The sequence below is a fragment of the Condylostylus longicornis genome, unplaced genomic scaffold, assembly GCF_029603195.1.
Source record: "Condylostylus longicornis isolate FDR11 unplaced genomic scaffold, ASM2960319v2 ptg000030l, whole genome shotgun sequence".
In the NCBI taxonomy this organism is placed as follows: Eukaryota; Metazoa; Arthropoda; class Insecta; order Diptera; family Dolichopodidae; genus Condylostylus; species Condylostylus longicornis.
This window is the reverse complement of record NW_026577999.1, coordinates 6,195,629-6,221,352: the sequence shown is the minus strand read 5'-3', so window position 1 is coordinate 6,221,352 and position 25,724 is coordinate 6,195,629. Positions and strand designations below refer to the sequence as shown.

The window sequence follows — 25,724 nt, the reverse complement described above, 5'->3', positions numbered from 1 at the left end:
AAATGTATGTATAAAAATTTTAATAAAAGTCACATTTTAAAAATTTTTTTTTTATAATGATATACATAATTGCATAAATACATTTACATACATATTTAATTAATTATTTTGATATTTATGGGGATTCAATAAATTTCTTAATAATTTTAAATTAAATTAATAAATTGATTTTTTGTATATTAAACAAGAGCTTAATAGGTATACTTTTATTTTTCTAAACTTACCGGCATTATCAAATTCACCACAATAATTTGGAGCTGAAAATAGGGTAACTAATTGTCGTTTTGCAAAGAATTCATATCCATCTTCAACAACTTGATGAGCTCGACAAATTAAATCAAAATCATGTTTATGCAAAAATTTCCCAACAACCTAAAATTAATTTAAAAAAAATTAATAAATAATAATAATAAATATTTGTTTTTACTAATATAATGTATAATAAAAAATTTAAAATTGTATATTTGGAAGTAAATTTTTTTAATTTTTTTTCACAGTATAAATGGCGACATTATAATAGCAAAAGAAATTATTCTAGCCTGTATAACACAGCGTTAACTACAAAATCTAAAATGATGATTTAATTAATTGATTGATTTTATAATCTTATAATTTCTATTTTAAAAGTTTTATTTCAAATTTTAAGACGCGATGTTTTTTCTATTACTTTAAGTATTTTAATTATAAATATATAAATATTGAATGTATGTAAATGCCTAATTATAACATTATATACCATATAATTAAAAAAAAAAATTATCGAAGAAAATTGCTTCCAATTTCAATTAAGAAAAAAAGGAACACTTTTTATTTTCTTTTAACTAAAGAGTTTTAATAAAACAAGAAATAAATTTTTTGCAAAATTAAATTGCGCTTTTAAATTAAAATTTTTCTTTATGACAAATACATAAATATTATAATATGATATATTTAAAAATAAAAATACAATGACTCATTTGTTTATGATTTTAAAAATCAACTAAAAATTAAAATAAATCAAATGAAAAATTATTAAAATTAATTTTTTATTCGTTTGTTATTTTCTTTATTTTTAATGGAAGATTATTGTTAAAACTATATTAAACTTCAAATAATTGAATTTTTTTTTTGGATTATTAATAAAATACTGTAAATTAAATTCGATGATCTTGTGAAGAAAAGAAATATTTAATTTAATTCTTTGACATTTTTGTGTTTTTGATGTTTATTCGAGATTCAATGAAAAATTTAAAATATGTACAAATACTTTTCCCAAAATAATTAATATACACTTTCTTCTTAATTATCAACTTTTTTAAAGCACGTATGTATACAAACACATAAAATTTCAATTCAATTTAATATTAATAAATTAGAGATATCCCAACAATTCTAATTGATCAGTTGAAAAATTTGTTTAATTTTAGATATTTAAGTATATTTTGATACAAAATCATGCGATATGAAATATAAACCTAATAAATTACAAATTCTAGAAAATTTAATAATTTCCATTTTTCAATTTTCTGTTTAATTAGGAACAAAACAACATATTAAACCTAATATGTAAAATTTGTGTAATTATTTAACTAATATAAACATTTTTTAGTTTTTTATAATTTTTAATAATTATAATATGGTGTTTATTACCTTATTAACTTAAACAAAACCAAAAATTAAATTGAAATAACAAAATTGAATTATACGAGTATTGGTTCGAAATATTTGTTCAAAAATATGAAAATTATAAATATATTATTAAAAATCATCATAAAAAGAAACTTTAGAACTGTATTCCCAATTTAAATTGTATTTGCTTATTTCTATTAGGTGTAAATTATCTTTGTATATTTTACCATTTATTTATTTAAAATAAAATTATTCATAATTATAATTGGAATCAATTATATTGTATGTGTATTTATGCAGTTATTTTTTGGCAGCAATAGAAGGCAGTAATAGAAATTAAAAAAATATTTAAAAAAATTGAAATTTATTAAATTTGCTTAAGATAATTTATACATTCGGTTTGGCAACAACACAGTACTAATATATAATTAAACTACTTTCATTCAATATAAAATTGAAATAATTTTGTATAAATAAAAAAGATGAAGTCAAAAACAAATAGCTATTATTTTCTATATTTATTTGCGAAAGTAATAACAATAATTATCGATTGTGTTTAGTAAACTCAATTATTATCTCACAATTAGAAAATTGTAAACAAATAAAAAAAATAAAATATATATTTATATATATATTTTTTAATATACAAATTTATATTCACATATGTATATGAAAAGCTCTTATATTTTATGGATGATTTAACAAGTTAAATTAACAATAGTAACAATTATATCAAAATATTTACTGTTGATAATTCTTAACAAATTTTTTAACAAAAAAGTCTAATTGTGTTCACATAATGCAAACAGGGTGTTAAACAAAATTAAATCACCTAACTGTTATATACCTAACTGTTATACATTTCAAAATATTATTATATTATTATTTTATTTAATAATACTACTTTTCTAATTAAATACCTTAATTTTCATAAAATGTTTTTTATTTTCTTGAAAAGGAGAATAATTTGAATTAATATAATTACAATATTTTGAAAAATTAAATTTGACCAAAAATTTTTTAATTACAAAACATATATATAAAAAAATATATACAAAATTAAAATATTCAAAAAATTTCCATAATTGTTACGAATGTGTTAATGGTACAACAAACTATTAATATTAAATTTAAGGAAATGAAGAGGAGAACATAATTACAAAATATTATTTTACATAAAAAAAAATGATTAAAAAAAAATATTACTGCCATGCACCATAGTTAAAAATAGAAATTAGAAACTTAAAAAATTTATTAAGAACTTAAAGGAAAATAATTTTATTAATACATAAACCCGCGTCATATTTTAATAAGAAATAAGTTAGAAATGTGTATGCATTTAGAAAAATTAATTTAAATAAAGAAAGTATGCGTACAACCATTCACAATTTTTAATTTACAATCGAAATGTAATTATAATCGATTAAAAAAAATTTATTTTAAATTAACAAAATATGTTTGAATTTAAAGATATTTCTTGCTTTTTATTCATATTGTTTTTGATAAGCTTTTTAATGTTGACCAATGCGGCAGGTTATTAACACTAAAGTGTAGTAAAATGGCATAATTATAAAAATTAAAGTTGAAAATTCCAAAATGAAATTATTGAAATATAAGAATTTGCAAAGGTTTTCTTTTAAATTTCATTCAAAAAATTTTGGTTATAAACCTTAATATAATGGGTATGCAAATTAATATAATAGATTTGTTGCGTAAAAAATGTAATTCTATGAAGTTTATCTAAATGTCAATATTTTTTTTTCAAAAGAATAGAATAAAATTTATTTAGTCATATGCCAGAAAGTAAAATTTCTAACTGAAATAAAAATTTTATTTTTAGTTTATAAAATGATGATGAGCTAAATACGCTGGAGTTTTTTTTTTTTGTATTTAGGTATATTAAATTGTATATAATATAAACAGAATTAATTATGAATAAACAAAAAAATTTTTTGAAATAAAATTATAAATTCCAATTGTTATACATATATGTATATTCATAATGTTAAAGTAATATGTATGTATATGAATATTGTTTTAACCTAAAGTACGGACAACATTTTTCTATTGAATCTTGTATGAAAAACAGGCAAAATTATTTAATTTATATAGGACAATTTTTTTAGTATAGGACAATTTTTTTAGTATAGGACAATTTTTGCCTCGAGTTTCAAAGTCACCATTCTTTTAGTTCTAATTTAGTTTAATGATATGAAAATAATTTGTAAAGTTGAGATTTTTTTATTATTGACCTTCCAAAATCTAAAACCAATTTAATAGCTAAAATTACATAAAAAAAAAGATATTAAAAAAATCAAATTTTTTTCTTAATAAATTTGTAAATTTAGATTGTTTAATTTAAAATAGCTATTTTGCTTTGCTTTTTTTTTTTGAAACATGCCGTTATAAAATATTTATATACATAGTTGAACTAGTTAACAAAAAAATTTAATTGTGTTGTTCTGTAATGGGTTAATTAAAATTTTTATTTATTGATACGGCGCCCACACACACATACGTATTTATGTATTATATTATAATTACGAAAAGTCAAGATCATAGACTATATTTATGCATATATATATATGTATGAATATATTTATTATTTTTGAAAATTTGTAAAAATATTAGAAATTAAAATTAATTCCAACGAAAATATTCGAAAAAATAAATTATTTTTGATTCCAAAAGAATATGTTTTTTTTTTTTAAATTTTCCTGATTCTATAATTTTTTTTTTGTATTTCATTTCCTAGTAAATTGCGTATTTAAAACAAACAATGTTTATTTAATTTAAAAGCAAAATTTTTTTTTTCAACATTTTCTCTTTTCATCAGTAAATTTTATACGGATTTTATTTATTTATTTTTTTTTTTAAATCGCTATATGAAATACTCGAAATTTTTGAGAAAGAAAAGCTTTTGTTTTTTTTTATTTTATTTTCTTTTATCGCTTTTGTTTATAATCAAGCACACTTTTCATAAGTGATATAATGTTTATTTGCTCAGATATATATATATATATATTTATCTATATATCTATATTAAATATATCTATAGTTATTCTTAAAAAGTAATGTCTACAATCATATGCACATAATATACAATATATTATACAAGTAAAATTATAGCTAAATTTATTTAAATTAGTTCATTGACTCATATTAAAAATTTTTTATTTAATTTTGCTAAAATATATACATACATACGTATATATTAACTGTGAAAAAAATTAAAATAAAAAAATTACGTTTTTTTTTTTTTCTTTAACTATAATATGCACGAGTAATAAATATAATTGAAAACTTCAAGGAGAAAATTTATTTAAAATTACCTCAGCTCCAAATGTAAAACTAACACCACGATCATTTTCACCCCAGCCCATTGTATCTTTATCGGGATCTGACCATAATAGATCACATAATAAACCTTGATCTGGTACATCAGTTGGTCTCATAATACGTCTAATTTGTTCCATAGATGTGAGATCAGGACTCAAGCCACCATGACAGCAAAATATTTTTTCATCAACTAGAATTTTTTTTTTAATATACATATATTTATTTAAATATAGAAATATAATATACGTACAAAATATGTATTTTTTATTCATATTAATAATATTGAATCAATATTCATTAATTATTACGAATCTTATATTTATTTATTTAATAATTTATTATTCAATATGGTACACAAAAGTACAAATATATCTCTGAATGAATTAAATAAGAAATATAAAATATATATTGGAATTTTTTATAAATAAATTTTGTGACAAAATATTTTAGGATAATACTAAAATAATAAATGAACCAACTTTTAATAATAATTTAGATTCATTTTTAGAAATAATAAGAGTCAATTTTTATTACATTTATTTTTTTTATTAAGTAAATGAAATTTTATTATTATACTTGGGTGGGACAAACAAATATAAATAAAATTGAGTAGGTTATTTTTTTAAAAATATTAGAATTGAAATTAATTAAAAATAATTTTGTTATACAAGTAAAGTTGTATAAAATTTTTATAGTTATATTAATTACAGTAAAAATTTCATTGACAAAAAAAAATGAATAATTATTTGTTATAATTGTAAAATAAATTTGTATAACACTAACCCAAGTATTTAATGTAATATTTTGATGAATATTCCTATTAAATAAATTAAAATTTAATTATTTTATAAAACATACCAATGGCTGCAACTGGCAAACAATTGAAACAGTCTGTAAAAGTTTTCCATAATTTAATGGTGTAACGTCTTTTACATTCATCATAGAAACTGTAAATATAAAATTAACAAATAATATAATTAAAATATGTATTTAATTATTTTTAAAAAAAAAAATTATTTTTCAGTCAAATGGATTAAATAAATAAAAATTTATTGTAAATAACACATTTTTACTTTGGTTAACTAAACGATGTTTTACTAATCTCTAAAAAAAATTATTATGTTAAATTTGTAATTTTTTAGTATAAATGTTATTGAAATTTAAAAATTAGAAATACAACTATATATTTGCCATAAATAATACTCATTTATTCGATAATATTGCCATTATGACATTAATGTAAAGAATAATAATCATAAAAGTAAAGAGAAATAATATATGAAGTTAATTCTCTATATCTGTTATACTGATTTTTCTTAACATTCAAACTGTTTAACATTGAAGAACAAATAAAAATATTGATACATTTTAATACCTCGAATATACGAGTACTTCGAAATAACCTCCATACCAAAATCATTCTAATATGTATATGTGTTATAAAATATGTGAAGGAGTTCAAAATCACTGATCAATATCATAAATTATGAATTTTACAACAAAATTTTTCATGATATTAATATAAGAGAGTAATATTTTTACTGTATATCAAAAATCCGTAAATATTGGAGTTGTATATATAAATTATAATTTGATATATGTATACTTAAATGTTAAACGTATAACACAAATTTAGAAAGAATCTTACTATATTCTTATACGTATAACACAATTTGAATTTTACTATATTCCAAATACAAACTCTATAATAGTATAATAAAAAGTATATAGTAAATAAAATTTCACCTGACACAATTTAATTTTTACATAAATTCAAAATTTGTATAATTTGCTAAGCGGGTCTTTCTTTCTAAAAGAATAAAAGAATTTCCTTAAATAATCAAACAAAAAAAACAAAGTAAAATAAAACAAAACGGAAAATTGCTTAACACCAATTGAAACTGATAAAATTTATTCATGATTTCAAATGTCTATGAAAAAAAAATATTAAATTATTCTAGTTAAATGAAAATTAACAAATTTATTTTATCTTTTAAAAGTATTCAATGTAAAATATATTTAAATCCCACACATTGTATTACAAAAATACAAACCACTTACTTATATTTTTGCCCATACAAGTACATTAAATATATCTCACCTATCATCCCGGAAAGAAATGGAATAACTCAAATTGATTAGTTTAAAAAAAAAAAAAATAAAGTAATTTTATTTTATATGATTTTGATCATTAAAACCTTGATCAATAAAAATATAATCGTTTAAAAATATTAGAAAATTAATAAGTTTTAGAATTTCTAAAATTTAACGGAGTTGAATTTAAGAGTCTAAATAATCTAATAACGATAGTCATAAGTGTTGTGACTTTTAGCGTGTTCCTTCAGATAATAGTGGAACAAAAATTTATGGAAATCCTTATAGTTTCCATACGATATTTCGGAACTGTTATATACTTTTTGTATAATTTTAGAAATATTATAAAGTAAGTAATCGTTGAAGTTGCGTCTTACTTGCTCTGACTATTTAATAATATCTTATGGACAAACAGTTTACAATTTGTATATAGTTTTTTATGAAATATTCAAATAATCTTAAGAATTGCATGGAGACTATAACAAAAAAATATTGCAATTGTTATCTAATCGCTTTCATAGTTTAAATATTTTGAGAATTGTTTAAATAGGCTTTTATTTGCATAAAAAAAACGATCGACTTCTATCCTAATTTCCTATTTTTATTATCTACTCCTAAGATATTTTGATATCGTAATTTCCATAATTTCTGTCGGTAGTAATCTCTCATTTTCTATTATTTTCCATAAAATAATGTTGCAGTTAACTATTGGAACATTTTTTGCAATCATATTTTAAAAGAAACTTAAAAAACACAAAATATGGATTTATATCACATTTCTTCTACCTATCTGTATGCTATAAGACACAAAAAGATATGTAAGAGTGTAGAAGCGTCAAAACAAAATGATTCTTATATTGAAAAAAAAAACTTTTCTAATAAAAAACAATAAAAAGATTATTCTATGTCCATATTTGTAAATACAATATATGAAACTTATATATATATATATACGTAGGCATATATGTATATATATATATATATATAGAAATTTGTAAACAGTATATAGGATTCTGTTAAAGAAGTGCAAAATTTGCATATAGATTTTAATAAAATATCGCGATTTTCAAAACAAAAAAGCAAAAATAAGAAAAACTCTGATATGACAATTGTTTAATTTACTAGTAAAATCCGGTTTTCGGTGAAAATAACAAAATTTAAAATATTTTATTTGAACACGACATTATAAAAAATATGCTCTAATAAAAAGAAAACAAGAAAAAAACGATTTATAAAAATATTACAGTCACTTTAAAGAAGAATATTTCATTGTAAAATTTTTTTTTTGGTTTAATTTAATTTAACCTAATTTATTAATACATAAATCACCATTTATTTAGTATATTCTAAAAAATTAATAATAATAATTTTAACACATTTAATTACAAATAGAATTTATTTATGAAACTTGAAATCAAAAATACCCACTTTACATTCTAATAAAATTATTTAAATTCAGAGCATTCTAAATATGAATTTTTAATAAAAAATTTAAAAAATTATTGTAAAAAACAACATTAAAATTTTTGTTAAATAAATTTCTTACGAACGAGCTCTTCTACATACATATGTAATTGAAATATTAAGTATATAGAAACTAAATTTAGGTACATGTGACCATTTAGCACATGGGGTTCAAAACAGTATGTGAAATTTAATTTGAAAAAAAATTATAAAATAAAAATTAATATTAACACCAGAATTCCCTTAAAAATTCCAGCTTTTGCTGATTAATAGAATTTTACAGTTTTCTGAAGACCTCTATTTTACGAAGCTTTGAATTAATTGAAACACGTTATTGATTCACTTAAAATATCAATTAAAATATAAAATTAAAAAGAAAAATAAATTACAGAAAGTGATGCCATACTTAAAAATTCATCAATAAATTAAGAGATACGAAGGCGTATACGTGCATTAAAATCCAGCGAAAATTTATATCATTATATAATAAGGTGTACCCAATAATGACAAATTGCGATCGACAATATGTAATTGCATTTCCCGGTAACCAACAGGCAGTTAATAATCTATGCTAAAAATATTTTACCTATCAACTTTTGTATACAACTTTTGAATTCAACCGGTTGTTAACTGCTTTAGCAACAGAATTATTTTTAATAATTTAAATTTGACATTTTACTAAAATATTATTTCATTAAATAAAATTAAATTTTGAAAATTTTTCATTTTGCACGAAAAACAAAATCATCAGCTGAAATTATATTAGAAAAAAGTAAAAAAATTTAACAATATGACAGGAAATTGACAGTATTAATTGTACTTTTACAACATCGAAAGTTACAATGATTTTGTTAACTGCAATATGGAATAATATGCAAAAAAAATTTAACGCGCATTTTAAATTATCGATTACACCTATAAATTATATTAAAAATTTCTTCTATTTATTCTTCTATTTTCCATTCACATCTCAATAAACTAAATACTTTGTAAATTAAGATCAACATTTGAGAAGAAAGTAAGTAAATAATATGTAGCATATAAAACAATTTGTTCCGGATCATGTAATTTCCGATATTTCTACCATAATTCTTTGTACAATTTAATTACAACATTTTGGCAGCGATCAGATTATTATTAAAAAAATAAAAAGTTCAAAAATAATTTCTTCAATGTAAACGTCATAATTTCAAAATTTCAATAACAATATAAAATAACTATGTACGTGCAATTAAAATAAAAAATGTTTCATTAGTTTTTATGCATAAAATTTATTTATAGTAAATTTTCGTATATATCAAGGTAAACTCATTGTAAATGTGTAAAAAACAAAACAGAAATGTTAATGAAATTTTTATTTTACATGATTCATAATATTTAATTTATAAAATTGTAAAATATCAATGATTCCCGCGTGTTCCACAGATGATGAGGATGAGACAAGCTAGTGACCATCAACAAAAATAAAACAAAAAAAAAATTGTTTTGCCAAAATTGTTTACGTTTCAAATAAATGCAAAATAAATAAATATTGCAATTGCATATTCTCTTAAATGTGTTTTTTATTAGCTTCTAATTATTTATTTGTTTATTGCTTATTATTTCCACTTAAGTGAGCTACATATACATACATACATATATATTTTTATTTTGTATGTAGTTAATAACAGAGCGCATTTCATGTAATAAGGGAGGTAATGTGATGGCAACAAATTTTGTATATCGAGTTTTCTGTAGAAACGCACTTTTTCATATGAGGGAAGCGTAAATAAACTATTTATTAGAAAGATGTCGTTCTGTATTGTAATATTTAAATTCAGGAAGTTAAAACAATTTTTATAATAAATTTTTTGGAAATACCAGGTCTGGGAAACCGAATTATAAGTTTATTTTACATTTTTACCATATCAAGCGAATTAATTGACGGAATCTTTTGAAATGTAATTTTTAAGATGTGTTTACTATCGAAACTAATTATTTTGGACCCCTAATTAATTATAAACTAATTATTTTTGGGTGTCATAAAGCGGACCTCGACTAAGAGCCAAAGTTATATTTTTTAGTCATATTTTTTAACTAAAAGTTTCCTAGCGTCCATGAAATTTAAAAGAAATCTTTAAAAGGAATTTTCATAATATTGTGCAACACTTTTTCTAAATTAGACAATACATGTTGCAGTTGATTATGTGCTGACCACATTAAGAATTTTTTTTTTGAATAGAAATTTTAATACACGCGTTTTTGTTTTTATATACAAGATAGTAAAAAATTAATACACAAGCTTAAAAAACACATATATATAATAATTGTATATATATTATATAATGGATAAATGCTGAGCTAATAAAATATATAATTATAGATATTGTTTTATAGAATTTCTTTGTTAATTATATCAAATTTCCTATAGTTTAATATTTAATTTTTTAATAAATTGCAATTTGATTTCGAAAATTCTAGTGATATAACAGCAAAACAACTAAATTGCCAGTTTGAATTAAAGTTTGTTCAGAGTTAAATTTGAAATATATTTATACCTATACTCATATTTTTCCAAAGATTATATAAAATTAACGAAAATATCTCTCCAGAATTCTACTGATCCCGGAATAAATTATTCATATTTGAATAAATTCAACTTTTATATTTTATGGATATGAAACACATGTTGTTAATAGTTCATATCAGAAATATGCTCATTAAGTATATATACAAAATTCTTATTTATATATAATTAGCTTTTATTAGAAATTATATACTTTCTATTAGTTAAGGTTCTTTAAATATGCAATAGATATATATTTTTTTTGTTGGTTTTTTGATGCCTATAATGAAATTATTTGAATATTAAATTACTTTTTTTCTTTTTATATATTACATACATAGTATATATAAAGTTAAAGCAGTCCAAGATTTCCAAGTTATTTTCAATTTATCTCATTTCTCTCTTATAAATATTTTATTACCAATATTACAATTTCGGGAAAGATTATTCTTAAGCAAATTGAAATTTCTATTATTAATTTATGTATACATATATATATATATAAAAATTGATATATTTATAATACAGAACTTATCATATATAATTTAATATAACAAAAAAATTAAGTAAAAGAAAAACAAGAAGAGAAATGTGAGCTTAATAATTTAAATGAAAAAAAAAAAATTATAATTTCATTAAAATTTCTCAATGTCACTTTTCCTCATCCCTAACATTAGTCTGTCACTAAAAACTTAAATAAAAAAATAAAAAGGAAAATTTGTTTAAATAAAATTTAATTAAAATTATAAAACTTACCCATAAATTCTGTTTATACTAGCACATTCATGATTTCCTCTAAGTAAGAAAAAATTTTCTGCATATTTTATTTTATATGCTAATAATAAGCATATTGTTTCCAATGATTGTTTGCCACGATCGACATAATCTCCCAAAAACAAATAATTTGATTCTGGTGGAAAACCTCCATACTCAAAGAGACGTAATAAGTCATAATACTGCCCGTGAATGTCACCTAAAAGTAAAAAAAAAAAAAAAACGTAAACACCAAATAAATAAATATAATATAACAAAATAAATTGAAATTTTGTATTATTAAAATACACAAACAAAAAAAAAATAATCTTTGCATATACTTTTAATATTTGTATATAAAAGTTTGTTATATATACACTCATACGAATATAAAAATATTATATGTCTGTATATCATATTATAGATAACATGTTACACTGCATAATATTCAAGTATAAAATAATATATTACGTTTATACAATTATATTATATTACAATTTAAATGAAAATAATTGAAATTTTATACAAATATACAAAAAATATAATATATGTATGAAAATACAGTAAAGCTAATTTTTAATAACAATAAATTTATTTATATTAATTTTCAATCTGATAAATTTGAATTTTATTTAAGCCTTCAAGTCATTCGATAGCATTACTTTTATAAAATTTTCAGTATACTGGCTACATCGTTTTTAAAAAATCATTTATATTTCCTATTTAAGTTACATAATGTAGGTATATTAGAGTAGAGGGGCAATAATTATCAATTGACAAAATAGCAATCAAAATTTTTCTTAATAAATAACTATTTAGACAAAGTCTATTGTAATAAATGAATACAATGAAATCAAATAGTAATTACTGCGAGAATGTTACAGAAGTCTTACAGGCAACACAATCAATTTCTCTACATTAACACCATATGACAGTTTTTGTGAAACAGTTTTTAGAAAACATTTGAAGAAAATACTTTCATGTAAATTTAATTAGAAATCAAGCTGTATTATTCATCAGTTTAAACTAAACAAACAGACAACATTTAACATTTATAGAAAACGTAACATTTAAGCATCGCAACATAATTACGACAGTGATACAGCAACATTGTAAGCAACATTATATTACGCAGTGTTACATTTTATGTTTGCTTTTTAATTTCACTCACTAATTTTTCTCTTCTTTAAATAAGTTAAAAGGAAAAAAAAATTAAATATGGTGAGATACTTGCATTTTACTAGAAAATTTTTAAAACAGAGACAAAAAGAAAAACTTCTGTTTATTTATTTTTCAATTTTATAAGTATTTTAAATAAGTAATTGATATCAATAATTCAAAATTGTAATTCAAGTTCAATTCACGTTAGTGAGTATATATTCAATTGAAAATTATGTATTATACAACTCTTCATGTACAGAAATACAGTAATATCATTGCCATGTTATAATATGTAATAACAAAAATTGGAGAAAACACTTGATCAAAATATTAGCCGTTGATCAAAAATTAGTTGTTTTATAAAATATATTTGCAAAAATTATTAATACCATATTTATTTAATATTGATTACTTATAATTTATGCAATATGACACTACTAAGTTACAATTTTCATCTGCATTAGCTTTGTTTTCTGAAATTCTTTAAAAATTAAAATTAAAATTCTTTAAAAATTTGAAAAATTCAAAGAATTTAAAATAATGCTGATTTATTTAGAATTGCAATGATAAAAGATTTTTCAAAAAAAAATTAATAATTACTTAAATGCGAAGAAAATTAAATTTAAAATTAATCAAAATTAATATTAAATTTATTTGCAATTTACGACCGGAACTAACTACCACACCAATTACATGGCTATTAAATGAAAATTATAACATAAGAATTTTAATTTTTTCATACTATAGGTACTTTCGGTGTTTTTAAAAGCTCTACTATTATTTTTACACAAATATTTTGCCGCCAAATATCAAAATATAGTAATTTTGCTCTACAAATCATAGAACGTGCTCATTTATCTCGCTACTCGCCAAAGTGAGAAGAAAGTGAATGCCTACCATCATAAATTTGTATACATATAATTTATAATTTTCGAGTGAGAAAAATTTTTCCGTAATTACGTATCTCGGCTTTTCTAAAACGTATACAAAATTTAATCTCTATTTATTTGTTTTGGAAGATGATAGCTTCAGCGTTCATTCGATATTTTGAGAAAAAAATACAAAAATTCAATTGAAATGAGTAATATTACGAAAAAAAGTGAAATATCCATTAGAAAAGAAAGAGAATTCTGATTTGAAATTAAATTGAAAATTGGAATGAAAAGGCGAGATACAAAACTAGGCTGATAAGCGTACACGTACTATTTTTTATCTTCAACAAAATTGAAATTTAGAAGTGTTTGTTTCTAAGAACTTTAATAACAAAAAAAAAAAATAAATTGTTTAAAATTGTTTATTTTATCTAAACTTTTTTGTTTTATGTACTAAACAAAATATAATTTTAGAAAGTTATACTTGTACATCGTTAGTTTTATTTTATTTACAAAACTAGTGTTCGCAATGACTTTATTGTAAAATGAGTTTATTCTGTACAATATAACGTTCAGCTTTTTTCATTGCATAATTTACAAGTATAAAAATAAAAACAAAAAAAAAACAAAATTTTATTATTGGCAATAATATTTGTTTGTGTTGCTTTTGTATTTTTTTAATTTATGATGTCTGTATTTTATTATAAAATAATTTTAATGTTGATAATAATAAAATTATTTTAAACATAGTTGAATTTTTGTTGAAATTATAAGTTTTTAAACAAAATTGTGTTGATTCATTTTAATAGTTTATTATTGAATTTATTATTTTAAGTCTGGAATTGGACAACATTTTAGAATTATATGATAAAATAAAAAAAAAATTTTTATAACACTTTAAATGTATAACACATTTTTATCACAATTAATATAAATAACTAGTTGAATAATAAATTTTATTAATATTTAAATAAGAATTCAGAATTACAATTTTAATAATTTAATCAAAATTAAATTTTCTTTACATGATTTTTATCTAAAAGCAACAAATCTTGATTATCAAATCAGGAAAACTTTTCGAAAATTTGTAAAATTTTTTTGTATAACAATAGAATAATTTAATTTTCTTACAATATTTTCAAGCAATTTTTTAATTACAGTTTAAATGATAAATCTGATGTTTCTTAAAAAATTTCCCACTAATTAGCAATTCACTTAGCATAAAAAACAAAAATCCCTTAACAACAGTAAAATAATCTAGATTTTTTTCTCTCTTCTCTAATCAGAAATATTTTGTGACTTTTATAATATATATATACACATATCTTTAAAATCATTCTCATTATTATAATTCTATTCAATTTTTATTTTAACATGAAAATATTCTCATCCCATAAATTTCATTCTTAAATTATATATATAGGTATTTTATTATATTGAAGAAGTTTCGTACTAAAATTATCATAAAAAAAAAACCAAGTTATATATATATATTTTTTTAGCACTTCAATTATTTACTCGTGTTTTAGGTTTATTATTGAATAATTTAATTAACAAATTGAAAAAAAAAATGTGTAAATATTATTAAAAGAACCTATACATAATTTTATAAAAGTAATTGGGGGTATTATTTATAAATATATGCCTACATTTATAATAATAATAATGTGTAACTTGTTTTTGAAATGAAATTGACAGCTAAATATCCATAGGTTTTTATAAATACATTAATCGTTACCTCTAGAAACATTATTATGTATTTATATTAAAAGCAATAATGTTATCATCAACTTTTCAAAACAACAATTCTACCTACATAGCTAATTTTGTTATAAAACACGTGCTTATATTTTTTTAATCGTAAATTGAAATAATATTTTTTTATGAATTACAAAATTTTGACCTATGTATGTAATTACATTTTTTTAATTGTAAATATAATAAAATTAGACAATTTTCACTAAAATATTCTGTTTAATTTCATAAGATTTGATTTTGTAAAATTAAAGAACCATTAAAGAAAAATCCAGATTAATGTGATAATTTGATAAATATCTAGGTGATTACAAGGTGTATTATAAGGTATTTTTCAAATTCTTCCGCTATATTTACATAAAATCAGTAGTTTCTCATAAATAAAATCAACTACTTGAGTTGTACATTGCAATTAATGTCTCTTAAATTTTTTATATATTCAGTTTCACAAGATAATATATTCAATGTCAATTCTTAAGACTATGTGTGCGTATTTGAATTCCCTATTATTAAGAGGCTTTATATTTTAATTCCCAACCCCATTAAATAATTATTATCTAATGTGGGATCTGCGAATATTACAATTGTATATTAATATTTTTTTAAATTTCAAATATGTAATCAGTTTGCCAATTTTGTCGAAAAGAGGTACAATTTTATTTTTTTTTTCCAATCAAATTTATTTTCAAACGATTTCTTTTCAATAAAAACAAATTCCATTTGAATCAAGTATTAAAAAAATATTAAATACGAATTTTACTGTAAAATGAAAAGCAAATTTTTAAATAAAAACAATAATGTAACAAAAAGGAATGATCATCGTTCAATTGGCATTTGCACTAACGTTGATTATTACAATTTTTTTTTTCTTGCTATTTGTGTTTCCTTTCCTCTTTCTGTGAATTGTTTTTCTGTGGCATTGTTTTTGCTTTAATATTTTTTTTTTTTATTATTAATATTTATTTTTTATTATGGTATCGATTTACTTTCGAAACCAGTTAATTTCATTCATACAAATTACATACATAATATTCTTTTCTATTAGAAAAATATTTTATTCATGTTTTTATGAAGAAAAACAAAAAAAAAATCAGATGTGAACAGCACATAAACGACCGCATTTTTAAAGTTTTGCATGAAATTATGAAAATTTCCTTCAAAATCTAGAAAAATTTAAATTTGGTTCTTAGTAGAGGTTCATTTTCCGGGATTCGATTTAATATTTAGTTTCATTAACAACCAAAACTCAGATATCGAATTTCAAAAAATTTCATCAACTTGTTCCTGAGATATAATAAAATATGTAAATTGGCTCCTAATGAAAGCTGTGTTTTGGAGCCCTGATATTCTGTAGAAATTTACTGGTTTAATAACGAGATTTTAATATTTCATGTACATTATTTCTCTATATATGAGCAAAAATGTAAAATCGGCATTAGTAACGAGAAAGTTCCAGAATCCTGGTATATTACAAAAATTGAATAAACTATTTCATCCTTAAACTGCAATATAAGTTTTCGTGAAAATTGGTTAAACCCAAATTGAGATATAAATCTGCACATACAGACTGAGCGACAAACCGACAGATTGGCAGGCATCTCTCTCTAAAAACGGTTTCTCTACCATGGAGAAACGCATGACTCGACATGCGAAACTTGATGCCATCACATTACCTTCCTTACATGTCATGCAGTCGGTAAAAAAAATATTCTTATTTTTATTGTTACGCAATATGTACATTATTTTTGTTATTGTATATATATACATATATTTATCTAACAATTTATATATTATTGTAATGTAATAAAATTTAAAAATAAATTTAGAAAAATTGTTTTTGACCTCATTGTTTCATTCATATACAATTTATATTAAAAGTATGTATGTAGATAAAATGTAAACCTACATAAATAAAAAGTATTTACGTACACACCATTAAATTGAAATTCTTCTTTAAAGAAAATAAAAAAAAAACTTAAGTATTATTTGCTTTTAGTTTCTATCTCTCGTAGTGACAATTATAATGAATAACCATAATATAACCATAGTAAAATTTTATAACTGCAAAAGCAAAATAATATTGGTATAGGCATAAATTTTCATTTTCTTTTCTTAATTATGAAAGTATACCAAATTGAAAATATGCTTATTATGTATGGCAATGTATTAATTACAAAGCACACGCAATAAGTAACATATGGAGAATTGAACAATTTGATATGAGGTGCTAGTAAAAATTCATAATTTTTTTTTTTTATAGTTTATGACGATTGCTTATGACGATTTAATGCTATTTTGCCTATAACAATTTGCGTTAAATAATCATAATATATTCAATTAATTACGTAGAGCAAAAATAATTCAAAATTCTGAGTCACTATGAAAAATAATCGAAAACGCAATTGTAAATATGAATTTAATAATATCAATTGGAATAGTTATAATTGATATACACACATACATAGTTAAAAAATATATAAGTATTTAAAATTAAAAGACCGGTTCTGTTGCAAAGAACAATAATTAAACGTCAGCGTACATTTGAAATCTAAATTATATTGACATCATACTGACATGAAAAACTTTTCTGATTTCATTTAAATTTTGTTTTTCCTTTAAAAATTTAAATTTTATTTTAACAATTTTTTAACCTTTTACTCATACTTTTCCCAAGGAACTAAAGCTATTTAGATAAGTGTAGGCAAGTAAAGTATAAAAAAACAAAAACTGAGTAATGATTTGAATAACATGAAAGTTTATCACGAAAAAATTATTGATTGTTTGTTTTTCTCTCCTTTTTTTTTTGTGATTTTCAATTTTCTATTATGTTTTTTTTTTTTCATTTTCTGTATGAAAGTAAAAAAAACCACTCAAACCACAAATTATTTATCATAAAACAAAATCAAAAATTCTATCATACTTCTTTTTAATTGAATATAAAAAATTAAATGCAAAATACATATATACACATGATACATGAATAAATACATGAATATTCGCGGTCGCTAGAGTTCGAAAACCGTGATCTATTCACTTTTTAGTAGCAAAAAAAATCAATGTTTTATGCTATCTAGTATATAAATATTGTCGTCCCGAAACTATACTGTCATATTTTACTAAATAATCAAAAATAGTTTTTCTTTCAATTAATACACCCGTGAAAGAGGAAAGGAAAATCACTTTCTCTTAACTTCAGCACAGTCGAAATCATGTGTTTTCAATTTGCTCCTTATATTTAAATGCTTTCTTCGAAATGATTTTGTAATTTACTCTTATTTTCATTACTTTTTAAAATACCACAGTTTAACTTCGGGGCGACGACATTGAATTTTAACAGGAACTGAAATTATCAATGTTAATTTTAATATGAATTAGTGTTAATAAACTTATGTAGTATAATCTTTATACTAATAAGAATAATATCATATTGGTAAATGCTATATAGGTAAATATTTATCAATGAGCAAACCCAATAAATATGAGAAGATATCAAAATTACGAACAGATAGAAAATTACCTACAAAATCTATAGGAACCCTACCTATACTTAAGAAATAATATTTCGATTCCTCAAATGATTACAATATTAGTACTTATCTCCCTACCTACACCTAGTTACAACAATAATTATTTAAGTCTTCAATTTATATAAACTATTAAACTGCTGCCTATGATTTTAATAATGAAAAAAAAAAATCATGAAAATTTCACTTGAGTTACTAAGTAAGTATGCGTATTTCTTTAAATGTTTATATAAACAAAAAAAAATAATCTTTTTTAGGTTATTTTTCTTTCTTTACTATCTACTTAAACTAAATAGATGTGAAGAAATCTTTAAAATAATTTCCTCTTAAACATGTAAATAAAAAATTACATTTCGATACTTGAGAATATTTTTTGCGCAGTTGGATACAGTGAATAAGAAACAAATGATTGATTTTTATAAAAACCATAAAATCTAACAGACATACCATATTGTTTATATGTAGGTACATATATACATACATATAATATTATAAATATATTATATAAACTTGTATATACATACAATAATTTAGATTTTAAAGAATTACATATAAAAAAAAAAATTTGCTAAAATTTTCATACTTATTTTTGAAAAATAAAAATAAAATGAAATATTATTTGTGATCACTATTAAAAAAAAAATATTTTAACCTTGACCTTGAACATTTTAAAATATAAATTAATTTCAAAAATTACTTTTCCCCCCGTTTTTTTTTTCTCTGTTTTTTCTACTTTTCCATAAATATGGAGAATTATTTTTTTTTTACCCAATATTAAAGTAAATTTCGCTTTTGTGTAGACTTATTATAAATATATTTTTCATTTATTTTTAAATAATAATTTATTATTTTAAATTATTTCTATTCATTTATTATAAATATTGCTATAAATTTTTGAAATTGTTTTCTGAAATTTTATTATTTACATTGATTATTTTAAAATTTCAATATGAAAATTAAAATAAATTATTTTAATAAAGAAATATTATTGTAGGCACCCTACATTTATGTTGAAAGTGTTGATGTACGAGTATACATTGTTCATATACTTACATTTTTTTAAAAATAAATTTTGCAAAGAGAACAATTCTTAAGTAAGTATAGTTCCAGTTTAAATAGAATTTAAGTTGATATATATATACATATATATATATATATACATGTAGGAATACCTACTTAATTAGTATCTAATTAAAATTTGATAAAATTAAATGTATTTTTTTACATCAACACTTTTATAGGTAGGTTGCACCCTTCATTTGGAACAAAATATTCGTAGCACTAATTGAAAAGATAAAAGAAATTTAGATAATTTTTGATAACGTATCATCGTCAAGTTCTTGTTTTGCTCTTCTTATTTATTTTATAATTTATTGTTTCTGTTTTTTTTCATTTTTTTATTTAATATTATGTGACAAATATTATAATATTTAAGGTTAATATAAAATAGTTAATATTACGCAGGCAATCACCTATGTCCATACTAATGTAATAGAAAATATTTTATCTTCTTTAATTTTTTAAGCAATCATAAGCATTACAGCTTGAATTTATACAAAATTATGACCAAAACTCATCCGACTAAGTGAAAAACTGCACTGTACATCAAATTACTACCAACAAAGAAAAAAATTTAAATTAATTTTACATCATCCAATTTACACCGAATATTACATAGATCTTATAAATATTTAAAATTTGGTCTAATATATAAATTGGCTTATACACTGAAATTTTTATAGAAATATAAAATAATATAATGAAAAATAAAATACATACCGCAAATTTTCAAAGGTGCTTCCAATTCCAGTAAGATTGGCTGTGATAAAAATATTTCCCGTGATTTTAAACATAATCCACGGATTTCACTTTCTGATAGTTGTACATTTTTTCCTGGTCTAGCTCCTCTAACTGAAATGAATAATTAAATAAATTATAATTAATATTAAGATTTATTTTAATTTAATAGATATTTAGTAATATTTTAATAATATTATCAAACAATTTAATTAATTCGTAAAATTTTCTTTTAATGTTAATTTTTTTCTGATCAATAACATATCAATCTGTTAATTAGAATTCAATTTCGCGTATTACTTGATGTGATTGGACTCAGTTAGGCACATAACTTCATATATGTTGGGATATGATTTAAAAATTTTATAATTTGCATTTTTTACAAAATAAAATCAATTTCTAAATTTGAAATTTAATACTTTTGAATAATGTCTAATCAACTCATATAATACAATACGTCTAAGAGAATATGGGTGATAAATTTACAAAACTTTTTTTATATGATTAAAAGTTAAATAAATTATTTAAAAAGCTATGTATATGTGATATTAATTTTTAGAAAATTTGTAAGAAGAAAATATTAAATATAATTTTAGTTTATGTATATGTATGATAGGTATGTTAACCGTATTCATTCTTATCATTGAACGAAACTTCTATGTATGTACATCAAATATGACAAATGTCCTGTTAAAAAAATTAATTGTCAAACAGTTTATTCGGCAGTCAAAATTAAAATTTAAAATTTTTAACACAACCAAACCGCCATAAAAACCTTTATTTGCTAAGCAATACAAAAATATTAAATTAATCTTATCAAGACCAAGTATTGTCGTATAACGAAAAAAAATTGGATACCTATGTACATACATCATAATCACTTAATTATATCCGTATTTATTATTATACATACAGAGTACAAATTATGTACCTATGTCCAATATTAACCAAATATCCTGAGATTGAATGTAGTAATATTAACTGAATTTTAATGTTAAGATTTTACATTTCATCTTCAAAATCAATTGAGTATATTTAAATAAACTTACCTTCTAAAAGTCGGGATATTATGCTGTCAATATTTAATAACTCAGACATATTACTGATTTTTGTCTAAAAAAAAAAAATAATCTTTAAACCAGGCAATTTCCTTAAAAACACACAAATATCCGCCTACTCAATTTTTTTTCATATATTTTCACTTTAATTTTCAATTAAAAAGCTATGTAATGTTGTCTGTTAAATGAGATTTTTTTTTTTTACCACTTTGTCATTGAATTTAAGAGAGCAGCGACATTAGGCTAAAACTAATAACATATACAGTAATTCAAGAATAAAAATTAAAAAAAAAAAAATAAGAAATTTAATAAAATAAAATAAATAAACTTAAAAGAAACAAATTAATTTATATTTAATTACAAAAACAATAGCGAAAAAAAAAAATCCACGTCCATTAATCAATTTTTATTAAATACACAAAAACTTGAAACACCCCTCAAAATTAATTTCAAATGAAGGTTCAAATTTTAATGATGGCTGCGAAAATTCCACTACAGATTTTATCTATTTTGTATTTAACAAAATTAATTTAAAAATTTTTCGAATAATTTTATATTAATAAGAAAATAGTATTAAGATATTTAAATAAATTATAAATTGCTTTTTTTTTTTGCTTTCTCCAAGATTTTCTAAATATGTATTCACTTTTTTTTTTTTCAAATTACGATCAGACAACGCGATATTTTTTTTATTACCTTGCAAATATTTTAGAAATTGAAAATTAAAAAAAAAACTAATTTGCCAAACTCAATTTCATAACAATAATTATTGAAATAAGGTAATATTATAATTTTAATAAATTTTTTATTTTTATACTAATTCGGAAAAAATCCAACTATTTTATTTCTTCTTTTAATTTCACGGACCGAAGATTTTTCCCTGCCACTACTATATCAAAATGGAACCTTTACTTCAATTCAGGCAAATGAATACCAAAATGTAAGGTGGCCATTTTTTTTTTTTGTTAGAGCATGGCTTTGGCGCATTCTAAATGTATCATTTGACGTTTATTTGACATTAAAATAAAAGTGGATTTACATTTTTCGTATAAGAAAATAAGAATTTCATTGAAATTTACACAAGATTTTTGTACGAGATTAGTAATTTTATTAAATTTAGTAAATTTGTTAGCCCTTTCGAACTGAACGACTTACACGTCAAAATGATTTTTTTCATTATTTGGAATTTGTAGTTATAATATTGTAACATTTGTATGTCATGTTTACTTTTATACTGCATTTATATAGGTTAAGTTAATTTTAATTAGAGTTTAAAAGCATAACCTATTTTAAAGTTCATATTATAGTTACAGATGTCAAAACATTTAATTCAAACTAAAGTGTAGCTATGGTAGAAACGAAGTAATAGTTCTGCAATCAATTTCTTTATCAAAATTTTCTTCTACAATTCCTACATATTATAAATTATCAGAGAGTGAAATTCCAACGAAAGCATACGTGTATACATAAAATCATACATAAAATATTAAATAAACTGTGCTAAACTAAAACTTTTTTATTTATTATGTAATTGTAAATATTTCAAAAATAGTAAATATTGTTACCATTGTTATAACTTAAATTTAAATTCAAAAATTATATTCTGTACGAGCTACATATACATTAGCTCTTTTTGAGATACATGAAATAAAAAAAAAAAAAACAAAAAACAAAAAAAAAAAAGGTTTCATTCTCTCATTTCGAATAATTAGATCGCATCATATTGAACACGTCAAAATGCGATTTATTTTATTCATTTGGAGTATTCTAAACATTGTGTTCTGTACTTTTTGTATTTGTTAAAACATTTTCTCAAGAAAAATCTTATTAGGCGTCTTAAAGAGACAAAAGTTGAAAAATAACGCAGTTGAGTTTTGAGACTTAAAAATCAGCTGATTTATTATGCATTTAAAAAAAAGAGAATATGTAGAGTGCTGCAGCCCATATAAACACTAGTGTTGATAAAATTTGTTTAAATTTAAAATTTTAGTTCTGTTTGTTGATAAACTAACAAACTTTTCAAGGAATTCAGATGATGCAAAACAAAATTCTACTAATTGCCAAACTTACATTTTTCTAGTTGTTAACTTAAATATCAGAATTGGAAAGAATTTTTTAAAAGGTATTTTTGTAATATTCTGTAACACTTTCGTTAAACTAGATAATACACATTGCGGCTAGTTAAGTGTTGACTACATTAGAATTTTTTTAATAAGATAATTGAATTGAAATTTAATTCTGTCTCGTGAAGAAATCTTGAAAGCAATTAAATAACAAACTCAAAATTTTGTTTTTAAAAATGCTAGTTTTTTTTGCCAGATAGAAGTTATCTGACATTTTGTTCTTTTAAGATGTTACCAGAAAACTAACTTCACGTTTAAAAAATTTACCACGCTCACTTTCATACAAAAACTATTGTTTTGTAGTTATTTCATGTCCATTTATTTTTATCTTAGACTATTGTATTATGAAAAGCATGAGCAGTATTTGTAATTTCGTATTTTGTTGATATGTGAATAGAAAATTATAATTGTAAATCCAAAATAAATTTTTCAGATTCAAAGTTATTCAAAGTTATTGCAGTTATATGCTTATTCCTTGTATTTAAAATTCCCAATTTAAATAACTTAATTCTTTTGGTTTTCTGTGTTTGTAATTTTTTTATTATTTTTATAGAATTTTATCTTTATCGTGCATCAATAAATACATATATTTTTTTTTGTTTGTTCTGCTTCATATAAAGGAAATTTAATATTATAAACAAATAATTTCTCAATAAATAACTTGTTAATATTTTAGGATTTTGATTGCAATTTTTTATCAATAATTTTTTGAAAATTTTTTAACTTTACTAATTCTTCTCTCATTTCCACATACTCTAAAAATGATAATTTTTTCTCCAAAAGATGTTTCATTTTTTCAGCTATTACTTTTGAAACTTCTTCTTTTTTTAAGCGTAATTTCGAATTTTCTTCAGGCTTACTTTTATTGTGACCTAAATTAAGTAATTCTGCAGCTTTTAATTTCTTCTCTTTTCTAGCACCCTATATAAAGAAAAACTATCAGTCAAGAGATAACGAATGCATGCGTAAAAATTTTTACCATTTATTTCGTAAACTTTAGTTCCAGAGATATTGATCGAAATCCAGGAAAAGATATTTAAAATATATGGTACCTAAAAATTGTTTTAATAATAATATAAAATGTAAACAAATGCTACTTTATTGGCTACTATAATTTGTGTTATTTACTATTTGTCAATATGCAAAATAAATATCAACAGTGACATCTCTTAGGAAGTGTTTAGACATCAAGTCTTATTTACCCATTCTGTTATATGGGTGTTGGGAATTTTAATGAGAAAAGTTTTATGTAGGTATCAGGAAATATAATGAAAAATCTATGTGAATTTACTAAATTATTCATATGACTTTATTTTGCTAATAATGCATTAGACTATTAGAGCGTAATAGTATACGTAAGTATGTAAATTGTGTATTAGCTACTTTCAATCAATTTTGTTATTTTAAATGTATACTTATAAAAGATTTTTTTTTCATACAATTAAAGCTTATATTTCGGCACTGATTTATGTAGTTTTGAAAGAAAATAGCGCATTCTTTGAAAATAAAAATTAATAATTTTCGTTGACAAATACTGTTCATATTTAATTATAAAATACATTGTTCTTTAATATTTTTCTCATATGATAGCAAAATAGCAAAAAGAACAACGTAATGTAGTTTTTCACAAA

The 25,724-nt window shown here is 21.1% G+C and overlaps 1 protein-coding gene across 6 annotated transcripts in view; it reads right to left on the bottom strand.

The window, feature by feature from the left end:
• Positions 1-22,898, bottom strand: part of LOC129608082 (serine/threonine-protein phosphatase alpha-1 isoform) — a 41,008-nt gene extending 18,110 nt beyond the window's left edge. For 3 of the 6 annotated variants that reach the window (XR_008696869.1, XM_055519406.1, XM_055519407.1), the window contains exons 1-7: positions 22,667-22,897; positions 21,962-22,219; positions 20,895-21,026; positions 11,807-12,023; positions 5,806-5,894; positions 4,941-5,137; positions 225-372 (exon numbers count right to left, since the gene is read on the bottom strand). Coding sequence is in view for 5 of the 6 variants with exons in the window: in XM_055519406.1 (XP_055375381.1) it covers positions 225-372; positions 4,941-5,137; positions 5,806-5,894; positions 11,807-12,023; positions 20,895-21,026; positions 21,962-22,010 (832 nt within the window). In the remaining variant the exon portion in view is untranslated. Of the gene's footprint in view, positions 1-224; positions 373-4,940; positions 5,138-5,805; positions 5,895-11,806; positions 12,024-20,894; positions 21,027-21,961; positions 22,220-22,666 lie in introns of all 6 variants that reach the window. The other 3 variants (XM_055519404.1, XM_055519405.1, XM_055519403.1) reach the window with 3 other exon arrangements.
• Between the last annotated feature and the right edge of the window lie 2,826 nt (positions 22,899-25,724).